General features: G+C 38.4%; 1 protein-coding gene across 2 annotated transcripts in view; it reads left to right on the top strand.

Annotated features, from left to right (window-relative positions):
* LOC138058920 (uncharacterized) overlaps window positions 1-12,500 on the top strand; it is a 79,661-nt gene that overhangs the window by 11,355 nt on the left and 55,806 nt on the right. For both annotated transcript variants that reach the window (XM_068904380.1, XM_068904379.1), the window contains exons 3-6: window positions 1,113-1,541; window positions 5,939-6,058; window positions 6,762-7,310; window positions 11,282-11,690. In XM_068904380.1, the coding sequence (XP_068760481.1) occupies window positions 1,113-1,541; window positions 5,939-6,058; window positions 6,762-7,310; window positions 11,282-11,690 (1,507 nt within the window). The remainder of the gene's footprint in view (window positions 1-1,112; window positions 1,542-5,938; window positions 6,059-6,761; window positions 7,311-11,281; window positions 11,691-12,500) is intronic.

Genomic DNA, 12,500 nt, shown 5'->3' with positions numbered 1-12,500 from the left:
GGGCTCAAGACGGGAAACTTCGTGCGTTTTATACCAACAGAAAGTGGGGGTCTCAACGAGTGTGGTAGTGAATAACAACAAAGGAATTACCACAAGAAGTTTGTTGCAACTTTGATACATGTAGGTTTTGGAATCACCATAACAGTTAACCATGAATTTGACAATAAGTAGAGGAGTTTGGTAAAACAGCTGATCCAGTTCATGAAGTAAAATTCGGCAGCTGTAATGCTGCCTCTACAGAAAGAATATTCACGTAGTTACTGGAACTTTTCTAATGAAGTCCCAAGGCATAAACGGAGCTAATGTTTACTTACAAATTTGCAACGAACTTTTGGGAAGAACAAACTTTCGCTCGAAAATTCGCAGCACATTTTCGGGAAGAGCGAACTATCGCTGGAAAATTCGCGGCACATTTTCAGGGAGAGTGAATTATCGTTCGAAAAATCACACTGTATGAAACAGAAGGCGTTGCGAAATTGCAGCGAAAAATCAGCGAAATATCGTTTCAAACGAAATTTCATCGAAAGCTGCGAAAAGCCAGGAACTTCGTCGGAAACCACTTGCATTACTTTTGCACAGTACTGTAGTTTGTCAATCAGTTGCAGTGTTATGCCTGAAAATAGCACAGCAACAGCTGTTTAAAATCATAATGAGAAGCCTGTTATACATGTAGAATTGTAGTCATGCATTCATCATTATTTCAAGAAATACATGTACATGTAGTAGGCAATGGCATGCTTTCTGGTGAGAGATTGACAGTGCATTTTTGTCCCAAATGCATAATTATACAATGTAGCACTGTGGCTCCAAGATTTTGCCATTATTTATGGCCATAGATATGAACTGAGAGGCCTTTGGAGAATACCTGCAATTTTACATGTAACTATGATTTCATATTACATGTATTTTGATACCACATTCTGTTAGGGTCAATATAACTCAAACTAATTACATGTAGGTTGGAAAGTAGTTTTTGATTTATAATTTCTCTTTTTTTATTTGCCCAATGATAGATCAAATGTAGGTATCATTTCATGATCATGGGCCATTAAAAAAGCAAAAAAGTATTTTGATTAAATGATGACCTTTATTTGACCATTGCTTGTTTACAGTTCGAGAACAGATGGCCAACAAGAAAGGTGATGATTTGCAACTGCAAGAATTTGAATATCATTCGTCAGTCTGTGATGAAGAAAAAGGAAAGGAAAAATATTTTGAGAATCCAGAAGGATCTTGTTTAGAGGCAGTGAGCACAGCCAATGTAAAGCAATCAAGGCCAAGCAGTGGCTCTGAGAAAGGAGACACAACAGAGCTTACTGTTGCAAATAGTTCTGAATGTCCAGAGAGTGTGATTGATGTTAATGATAAGAAAGTGATTGTGACAAACGAACTTCCAAAGGCAAGTGTGGGGACAACATTGGCTAACATGTTTAAACATGACAATCAAGTACTTGATGATGATGATGTTGTTCCAGACTGCGGTGATGTGAATAAAGAATCAGAGAAGGCTTCTGTCATTGAGGGTGAAGTGAAAAAAGGAGGTTAGTGTGATACCAGCGAAAAACTGAAGTAAGGAAGTGTGTTTTGGTCTCTCAGATGTACCAATTGAATGAAATACACTGTACAGTACATGTACAGTGCAGAACAGAAAAAGGTTCCCAAAATAACGTGTGTAACAAGCATACGAAAATTGCGCACTTGCGTCTGCGTTTGCACGTATAACAGGCACTAAAGACGACACTCATCTCATAAGACGAATAAGAGTTTCCCGCTGTCTGAAGCATGAAAGATGCGGGAAACATGTGACCTCTCACGGGAAAATGTACACTAACAACTTTCCGGGAAACAGGTTTCTCACACGGCTCCCTGGGGGGTTGCTCGCGGCTTGAAAAGTCGAGTGAACGAGTGACACGGCACAACCAAACAGGTTCTCAGAAATCCCATCCCACACGAGTGGTCGAAAATTTTACACAGTTTAATTTTGGGGCTCATGATTTAAAGTTAAAATTCGTGAGCCCCAAAATTAAACTTTACACCTTTTCTTCGCAGGATTTACGTTACATCCGGCGCGTATTTCTTGTGGGTGTCTTGCTGTTCACACCTTTATTGGAACGTGCTTTTGTACTATCACTTCATGTATAAAACTAGTTCCCTTTAGACATCTTGTTAGAATCCCTGATGAAGTCTGTTCGATCAGACGAAACCAGTCAGATAATAAACAAAGTTAACAAGATCAGTTGCTTTGTGCTGCTCACTAGTTTCCTTTTAAAAAAATTTAAAAATTGTTTTTGAGAAAGTCTTGTCTCGAGAGACGAGGCTCTCATCTCTTGAGAGAGAGGGTGGTCACTTACTTTTGAGCGGTACTGTACAGGCACATTGTGTTTTGTTTGAAACCCTGGAACCAAATGTTCACTTTTGTTGTGGGAGCCTCACTCCAACTTCTGTACCCCATCCTTAGTATTTGACCTTCACAAAAAGCCTGGGATGTTACAAAAACTCCTCAGTAGAGCTGTTTTCTTTTTTTTCCCTGAAATAATTAAGCTCAACAAATGTTCGGGTTATTGCGAAGAATTGGCAGAAAGGTGAGAAGCTACATTCTTCATTGTCGGGCAACAGAAAGGACAAAAATTAATAACTATCAGTGGTCAGCTACAGCATGTCAACAGAGTTTCATTGTGTTTCATTCGGTGAATATGAAAAGAGATTTAATCTTTGTAGGTTTATTTCAAAAAGTCACAATGACCAGTTGACACTGCTCTTCAATTCAGATGTTCTCTGACTGGTGAATTGATCACAGGAATTAAAATTAATATTAATTTTCTCATTCTGTCTATTGTTTCATGGAACAATCAACATCACAGCTGCATGTAAATACAAGCTTGAATAACATTAATGAAGAAATTTGTACTTAAAGACGTGTGTGCACAAAAAACATGCATGCATTTTGCATTTTCATAGGACGCTCATTTCTGGTCTGCACTGTACATATATGTCTGACAAAGCAGAGGTACACTTACTCACATTAAGGGTCTTTTCAATGCCTTCATATTCATTAACCATTTCTTTTGCTTTCATGCTTGTCAGCATTGCGATTTGCGATAATTCGCAAAATAATCTGTTTTTGTATCTCATAAAGTCAATTTATTTAATGTTGGTACAGTGCAGACCAGAAATATGCGTCCTACGCAGACGCAAAACGCATGCGCGTTTTTTGCACACACGCGTTTTTAAATGCACGTTTCCAAACGCGCATTTGATGCGCATTTTTTCTTTTGTTATGCAAACTCGTATCGTAGATGTGATGTTCATTGTTCCACGAAACAATAGACAGACGATAAAATGAATATTTAATTTCTGTGATCAACTTACCAGAAGATTTGAATTGAAGAGCGGTGTCAACTGATCACTGAAAGTTTTAAATTATTTCGACATTCACTGAATGAAAAATAATAAAACTCTGTTGTCATCTTGCAGCTGACCACTGATAGTTAAGTTATTTTGACCTTTCTGTTGCCGAAACTGCAATTTGGATCGTTGTCATAGAAAATGCCAGACAAGTGGAGAAAATAATCTTGTAGACGTAGCTTCTGACCTTTCCGCCAATTCTTCGCAATAAAAGTGCTTTGCCGAAAATTTGTCGAGCTTAAGAATTTCGGGAAAAAAAGAAAACAGCGCTACTGAGGAGTTTTTGTAACATCCCAAGTTTTTCGCGAACGTCAAATACTGAGAATGGCGCCACAGAAGTCGTCATGAGATAACTGCTTTGAGGCTTCGACAAGTAAACATTTGGTCCCAGGCTCTCAAACAAAAGAAGACGACATTAGGGCCGTTTATACGAGAGAAAGTAAGCTGTGGCTTACTCTGGCCGCAGCGTACATAATATGCGAAAGGGGCTATTTATACGAGTATAAAATCAGAGACTTAAATCGTAAAATACAGGTAGAAATCTTCGTTGAAAGTCGGAGAATAGTACCCTAATATTCTACGATTGAGCCATAATTGCACTGCTCTCTTCATTTCGTTGCAGTATTACGTAATGTTTAACAAATTGTTTTAATCTACCATAAAGATTTGTTTTAATTTCACTGCCTTAAAACCATCAATTTGAACAAACAATATTTTGCATTCATGAGTAACTGAAAGAAAATAAAACAGCCGGCAACTGAAAGTCGCATGTATCTTTGAATGAATTCGGCGTTTTTTGTCACACAGGGTTTCACTCCGTATGCTTCCAGCCAACCCCGTGTTAATTCTCCTCCGTAAAGCTTAACTAAGGAAAGAAATTGGTGCAGAAGATAATTATCTTAAAGGGGAGATTTTTCAACTCCGAGCACATTCCAATGAATCTTGCTGAAGTAATACAGCTTCAATTCGCAAAAGGACACAATGCCGAGATACCTTTTGAATGTCACGCACGCATTACAAAAATTATTTTGAAATATTCGAGAAAGTACCGGTATTACAGATGGCGTAAGTAAGTTTTGTTTGCGAATAAATATACTCCTTATTTCGTTGATTTTACTGCATTTCACTCCGCCATTCGTCCAAGTCTTGCTCTTAGCGATATTTGTTGTTGATCGACTAACTTTAAAGACCGTCGATTTCTGTTGGCAAAACCGATGTCTTTCAAATTGAAAATAGTCCTGTTTTACGTTTTAATCACAGGAAAATATTTATTTCCCTCATTATGTCATTTGTTGATGCAGCGAGAAGTGAAAGTAATTTTCAAATGTCTGAAATTAAATGTGAAGCGGAAGCGAGTGCATTGTTGACTCGAATTTCACTTGGATGCACACGTTATTCGAAATCAAACACTTCACTGTTGACATAGCCATTGTCTTGCGCTGAAAGTAACAATAAAACTTAAACAATGAAAAGACAATGGGCCAACTCAAACATACTAATTATCTTTGATGAATGTGCGTTTTTGATGCGCGTGTTAAAAACGCAGACGCGTGTGCGCAATTTTCGTATGCTCGTTTCGCACGCGTTTTTTGGGACGCATATTTCTGGTCTGCACTGTAGTTCCCCAGCACTTGGATGGGTTAGGGTTAGGGTCCCCAACACTTGGATGGGGTTCCATACTGACCTTCAAAAATTGTCTGTCATTCTGCGGAGGAATCTCTTCCCTGAGAACCTTATCAACAAATATATTTCTAAATATATTCAGACAGCAGTCAAGGGAGGGAAAAAATAGTCTCATTCAGGAATCGAGCCCCAGGAAACACCTAAGTTTTTCTTTAAAATCCCTTACGTTGGGCACTTCTCAGTCACGGCACAGAGGAGTATACGCAAACTTGCTAATCGGTTATGTAAACCTATTGATATAAGGTTAGTCTTCACTACTTTCAAAGTCAGGAATCTTTTTAATGTGAAAGATGCTGTCCCTGTAGGGCTTCGCACGCATGTGGTCTATAAATTTTCGTGTGCAAGTTGTAATGCTTGTTATGTTGGTGAAACCAGCCGACACTTCTCCACACGAGTGCGCGAGCCTTACTTTCAGACAGATCTTCGAACGTTTTTAAACATCTGCAGAGTTCAGAGTTTTGTAAGGCATCCTGCACACCAGATTGATTTGAGATCCTGGACTCTGCAACCACTAAGTACCAAGTGAAGCTTAAGGAATCCATGTATATAAAATGGGAGAAGCCCAATCTCAACCAGCAGGTGAAACACATTAACCTGACTCTCTCCCTGTAAGGAACTAAGCGTCACTCATTTAAAAATTTTTGTTTTGTTCTGTTTTGATTTAATACGCAATATTGACAACGCAATGTAACGAAGCGCTTTAAATTCAACGGCGATTTCAAAATATGTAACACTGAAGATGACGGATGTACCGTCGAAACATGTCTGGAAAATTAAAGAAAGTTGTTATTTTTATGCGACTATCTAAAAGCATTTTTCATTTTGTCAACCACGTTTTGTCCTCATTCAGCTCAGGGGCACCAAAGTCCAATTCATAGTTATGGTGGAGCACGGCCAAAGCAAAAAGCAGACAAATGTCCAGTGTCAACAGCAACCATAACACCAGATTCTCATGGACACACTGATCAAGGTAATAGCCTTGTTAAAGTGGTACATATACAACACGGTATGATAAAAAAAATCACTTCCTTTTCTTCTTCAGGTTTTGAAAGTGTGTTTGCTTAACACCTGCCTAGCAAAATTTTGAACTTTGATTTTTATCCAAACACTGTTTAATTTGGGTGTAAGTTTTAGATTTCACAGTCCCCCATTAATCACGTTCAAATCTACATGTAACTAACTGGACCTAAGAGGTTGGATCTACGGAAAAGTGGCATAAGTTACTCAATAGCTTAAAATTTCAATGAGTACATTAACACAGTTTATTATGTATGAAAGACATGAGTTTAAAATCTGCCCAAAACTCCCATGCTGCATATTGATTCAGCCACGTACATGTACAAATGCATTGCATTCGTAAACTAGTGACTGCTCGATATCAGTTTCTCCTCGATCCAGCTTCCTCAAGATTTTAAAGTTAGTAATAGCAGACCATTAAAATTAGAAAACTTCCAGTTAAAATACACAACCTTGTGTCTTTTTGAAATTAAGGCTAAAAACTTAATGGGTCTTACATGTAGTGTTGGGAGATCCAAAGGAAAAAAAAGAATTGATTTTTGATCATAGTACCACTTTCAATGCAGGGCCAATTGAAATCTGTACAGTATGGTTCGTTTACTGCATGGTCTCTGTCAAATGATGATACACTGTACATAATTTTGTGTCTGCCACAGAATACGGAGTACTTTTCCCTGACACTGGAAGTGGAAAACAGGCAATGGAAGGTGACTGTTCCAGTCCACCATTCACTTGTGGAGATATTATTAGGGAGGATGTTAGTTCCTTTGAGGGTATTCACACTTCAAAGCAAAAGCAAAAGGCAGAAACAAGCAATCCTTTTTCAGGGAAGGGACCAGCTGCAAATGATAGCTCTTCTATAGATCCATACCATACCCAAGGATTGGAAAGTCATGGTCCGTTCGGCACTTCTGATCACAGTCTTGGTTTGGACTCTGCCAATTTTGGTCCAGGACCCCAACATAACATGCCTGTGCATAAAGTACACCAGATGGAAAAGCTTCTTCAGCAACAAATTGGACACCTTATCCCAGGTCATTTCCCAACCAGTCATTCTCCTAAGCAACCAGATAGCTATGACAAGGCTGGTTATTCGGTAGTGATCAGTAGTGGTGAACTTTGTCACTGCAGTGATGAGATGGGTATTGTCATGATGGAGAGTGGGACCCAGTTTTACATTGCAATTGGAAATAACAATAACTATGGTGAGTTGCTAGAATTGATAGTAATGATTCCAAGTTCTAGTGAGGCCTAACAACATGTGAAATTAGTGTTATGCTACTGAAGGACAACAACTAATGATTATCTAAATTAGGCTTGGGCCGAGCCACCTCACATACCCACAGCCTGCTCCCGTTCTGGCCTTGTAGCTCAGTCGGTAGAGCAACGCTGATCAAATCCGAAGGTCGTCAGAGTTTTTCTCTGTCATTGTGTTGGCCCAATTCCAATGCTAGGTTGATCTCTGATGGAATAATAGACCAATTCGGCTAACTCAGTGTTGTACCCAATTCAAATCTTTTGGGAATAAAACGTTTTGTTCCAAGTATTACCATATCATTTAAATGTGAATGCTACATTATCATGCAAATGCAATACACAAAGCATCTTAACCCCTAGAGATTTGAATTGGGTACAACAATGAGTTAGCCGAATTGGTCTATTGGATATAAAAAAAAAACTTAACAGTAGTGTTAGGCCTCACTCGAACTTGGAACCATTACTATCAATATGCTACTGAAGGACAACAATTAAACTAACGATTGCTAGAATTGACTATATGTGAATTATTGAAGTCTATTTCACAATCTGCGATGCAGTTGCCATCACAGGTTACAATGTAATTGATTCCTTTTTAAAACTTTCCATTCAATTTTTGTGATGATCTTTCTCCTGGAAAGTCATTTTAGTTATCAATCCATTCAGTTATCAATCTAGGAGACCTGATTTGCTCACTGCTGCTACTCATTTAGCGTTTTTTTTTTCATTGGTTTAGAATGATCTTCTGACCAGCAACAAGTTGATCTGTTTGGCTCTTCTCACTTGACAAACAATGAAAACGTTGAAATTTTCTTTTTCTTTTTCTAGTCGTTATAATACATGTAACTTAAAACCTTTTTTTGACCTACTTTGATGTATCTATCCGGTACTCGTGTTAATCTTTTATGTTGTAATTAGAGTTTAGATGTAAGTCCCCTGTGATGAGTTTACTTAGCTCTTGTGGCAAAAATGTAAGGTGAATATGATTAAATTTTAAAAAAATTCATATTAATCTTTCACCATAATTTAAACTCTTGTATGACAAGGCAAAAATGTAAGGCGAATATGATTAAATTTTAAAAAAATTCATATTAATCTTTCACCATAATTTAAACTCTTGTATGACAATGAACTCGCAATTCCCCAACTCCTGTATTACATCTGTAAACCTTGAAAAAATATTAAAGCTTAAAAAATTATAATCACCAGTTCAATCCTTTGCAACACGAATTTCAGGACTGGGAGATTATGTTAGACTCAATTATTAGGTTTTATAAATGAAATTGTTAGCACCATGCATGACGGTCATCAAAAAGATGCTTTATTGATGGATTTTAGCAAGGCATTTGGTAAGTTTAGCCATGGGCTCCTTATTAGAAAGCTGAACCATTACTTTGTCTGCAGTTGTACCAATAAATAGATTGAAGGAGAATTTTCTGACTGTGCGCAAGTTCTCTCTGGCCTTGCTTATTTCTTTTCTACATTAGCAATCTACCAAAATCCTTAGTCTCCAATGTTAGGCTGTTCACAGACAACACTATTGTATGCCTGACTATTCATGCTTATAGCAATTGTCAAGTCCTCCAATGTGATGATAACCTTTTAGCTGTTACGAAAAAGAATGGATAATGGAATTCCACTGGGACAAATGCAAGGTTGGGTGATACACTGCACCAAACCAATGCAGTGTCATTCTGTATTCTTTTAATTCTAGATTAAGATCACCAGAAGGCCATCAAAGAAAGCGGAGGCCACAGTCATCTTCAGGCACACACACTTGGTGAATCACATTGCAGCATAATCTTGGCAGAAACAAACCAACAACCCTACTAAGTGTAGTATCCGAGTTATAGCTACCCTTCCCACCCACGTATGTATGATTGCGGACATGTGCAGTGGGGGAGATAATAAAAGGACATGGAACGATTTGTAGTTGATTTTAGTTAAATCTGGAAAGTATTATACACCAAGTTATTGGTAAAATTTGGTCCCTGTAGTAGGTCATCTTTCAGGGAAGTTCCATCTAACTTAGCAGAACAATCAAAAATCACTCTTAATTTCTCTGCCTTCTTGTGCTTATATACACTGTGATGATGTATATACACGTACCAGATATTGCCATCCTCTCTGTTGAGGTCAACAAGGGGAATTTTCTCAGCAAAGCTATCTTCTATCACACCCTCAAGCAAAGTAACACAGTCTTCTTGGAAATTTGAATCTGTCAAGAGCTTATGTTTGTGATAAAGAGCTCTGCGTTCTGCCAAGACCCTATTTTCTGCTACCTTGAGAGACAGATTCTTCAGTGGAAGTGAGATCTGATAATGACCATCTTGGTCTTGCTTATCTGAATCTTTTTTGATGTTCATGAATTTAAAATGATCTCTAGATACATTAATTTTAGCCCTAAATTGTCACCGAAAGATATGTCAGCAAAGACGGTACAGGGTTCATACATAAAATTATGATGAATTTCCATAGTCTTCATAAAGAGACTGGGGAATGAACATACTTCAACTTTTGTCCTGTGGGGTCCTAAATAGCCCAGCCAAGGTCAACTCCTCCATCATGTCTAGGCCTCCATGAAATACAGGTATAATTTCTCTGGGCTGAAGGCCTTGAGAAACATAAGCACCTATTAGCAATTCCACTTGAGTTTGGGTAGATGGACATAGCCACATAGGTATGGCCATCATACATGTATTACATCTTCTTGTTTACGGATTTCATCTCTGGCAACTGCTGTGACTGGTCTGGCTTGCATCTCATGGAGAGACTTCTAAAATGGGACTTCTTCAGTTCTCCCCATTGTAGTCAATCCAAGTCTTGCTTTCTTGCCACTTATACATGTACCAAGATGATCTAAAGGGCTGAGCAAGCAAAAAGTAGAGTTCAATTGGTTATCCACTGGAAGAATCAGCAATGTTTTCACAGAATTTTCCAAAGATGTAAGGTCACATTAGTGCTTGGTACCTGTCTGTCCAATGCCACCAGGTTTGACACTATCTTGGGATAGCAGCTTACTTTGCCTAAGAAGTGCTTCACTGGAACTTGCAACTTCGATCACCAAATCGCTGTACGTACATCATTGTGGCATGCCATCCACTACAGTAGCTGCAAGGTTTCTTCTTATAGCATCATTTAGACAGGTGACCACCTCTCAGGCAGGCGAAGCACAACCTCCTTTTCATCACGAAATGAACACTCTTGATTAGATTCATAAGCAAAATCAGGACAGTTAGTCAAGCAGTGGGTGCAATTACAAAAAAGACAACTTCTAGTAGAATCATCAGAGGCGAGGCCTGTTACCAGATGATGAGGTTACACTGGGTAGTTGGCTTTCTTGATTCCTTTCAGAAATGGTACGTTTCTGGTCATTATCCCGTTTTCATTGTTGCTTATCGTTTCCCTTCCTGGGCAAGGTACATGTAACTTGCTGAAGACAGGGTTGCTGAGGGATTGTGACTTCTGTTCAACAAAATTTGAAACATCTTCAATGGAGATTTCGCACTCCTTTGCATTCAGGATTTGTCAGCATGCTCACACCATTTAACTTTGCAGTGTAAGGGGGAGTCTGTCAACGACAATGACAATGACAAGCTGAAAAGCAACAACGATTATTTGCAAGACGAATGTGACGACAGAAACTTGCATGCAGAAGACGAACAACTTGAACTTCGATTATGACTATACATTAATCTAGCTGAGAAACTTGACAAAAATAAAGAAGCTACTGTACCTATAATTATTTATAATATTATACAGAATTAAACTAACAACCATCATCCACCCTAGCCTCAGTTTTTCTGGAATCTTCGTCAAAGGATTTCCTTTATGCTATTGTGAAATAATAAGGGGTATTCCTTTTGCTCTGTTATCATCATTGAATAACTAATTTGTGCTTCTTTGCTTTTACCCATAGATGCCGAAGTAGACATAACATTTGGAGGAATTTACCTTGGGGTTTGGCTTGTGGAGGCTAAGCGAACATTATCAAATCCTCTGATTGTAGAAGGCTGCCCATGGACAGAGGGTAGGCTGAGATTCTACGATGATTCAGACACAAGAACACAAGAAATCAACAAGGAAACTTATGGAGAAGTTTCTGAACGAGATGGTATCATTAAACTTGAGTTTAAGCCTGAAGTAGAAATGCTTCATCTTTTTGTTCGGCACCTACACAACAAGGATGATCCAAAAGAAATATCCATGCCAAATTTTAAGACAGCCACTGTTAGTGACTTGAAGCAAGAGATTAATAAGAAGTTTACTTCAGAAGTTGCATGCGTGATAATGAGCGGTGAGGTTTTGGAGGACAAAAGGACCATGAGGTGAGAACAATAGTGTATCTTGTTTTGGCCCTTGAAAATAATCTAATCACTAAGAAAAGAGAAGTACGCTTTTTGAAATTAAGATAACCTTAGAAAATTTAACTGAGAGAATGCTGGTATGAGATACACCTTTTACTGGTAAATGTACATTATTGGCACTGGACTTGGGATTACATGAAATGATCTGACATGAGCATGATCATCAGTCAATGAAGCATCTGAACCAGTTGGAAAGAAGCCTGGAAACAAGACAACTTGAGTGGTGTACTTGCACCCAGGCAACAGGTTTTTGTTTTCAGGCTTCTTTGCCTAGATTGGCCTTGATTTTTCAGGCTTCCTTGCAGCTGTTTAATATGCTTCTTTGCTGCGTTGTCATTCTGAACGGAACATTCATTTATACATGTATTTTAATCACATTTATTCTCAAGTACTTCACCTCTTACGGGCTGAAAACAAGCTTGCAATTGGCCCACTCCAGGTGTCTTGATAGCTCAGTTGGTAAAGCAGTGTACTAAAATGTTAATGGCTGCAAGTCCCATTGAAGCCTTTGTTTTGTCTGGCTGCTTCGCAACAGATAATAGATAGTTGTCCTGATAACAACTGCACAAAAAATTTCCAATTTCGATTTTTTGTCCCCTGATTTTAGCCATTAAAAGACGCAACATTTCACTTCTGGCGGGGTACAAAACAGTGCGAGTACAGAAGGGGGACTGGAGATGATTGTGATGACATTTCGGGAACGCTTGTTTATGTCTCGTTCATTATTTCACAGTATTTTTATGTGAATTTTTACTACGGTGGGTAGATGCG

Source organism: Montipora capricornis, chromosome 8, assembly GCF_036669925.1.
Source record: "Montipora capricornis isolate CH-2021 chromosome 8, ASM3666992v2, whole genome shotgun sequence".
Classification (NCBI taxonomy): domain Eukaryota; kingdom Metazoa; phylum Cnidaria; class Anthozoa; order Scleractinia; family Acroporidae; genus Montipora; species Montipora capricornis.
This window is presented reverse-complemented; position numbering and strand designations above follow the sequence as displayed.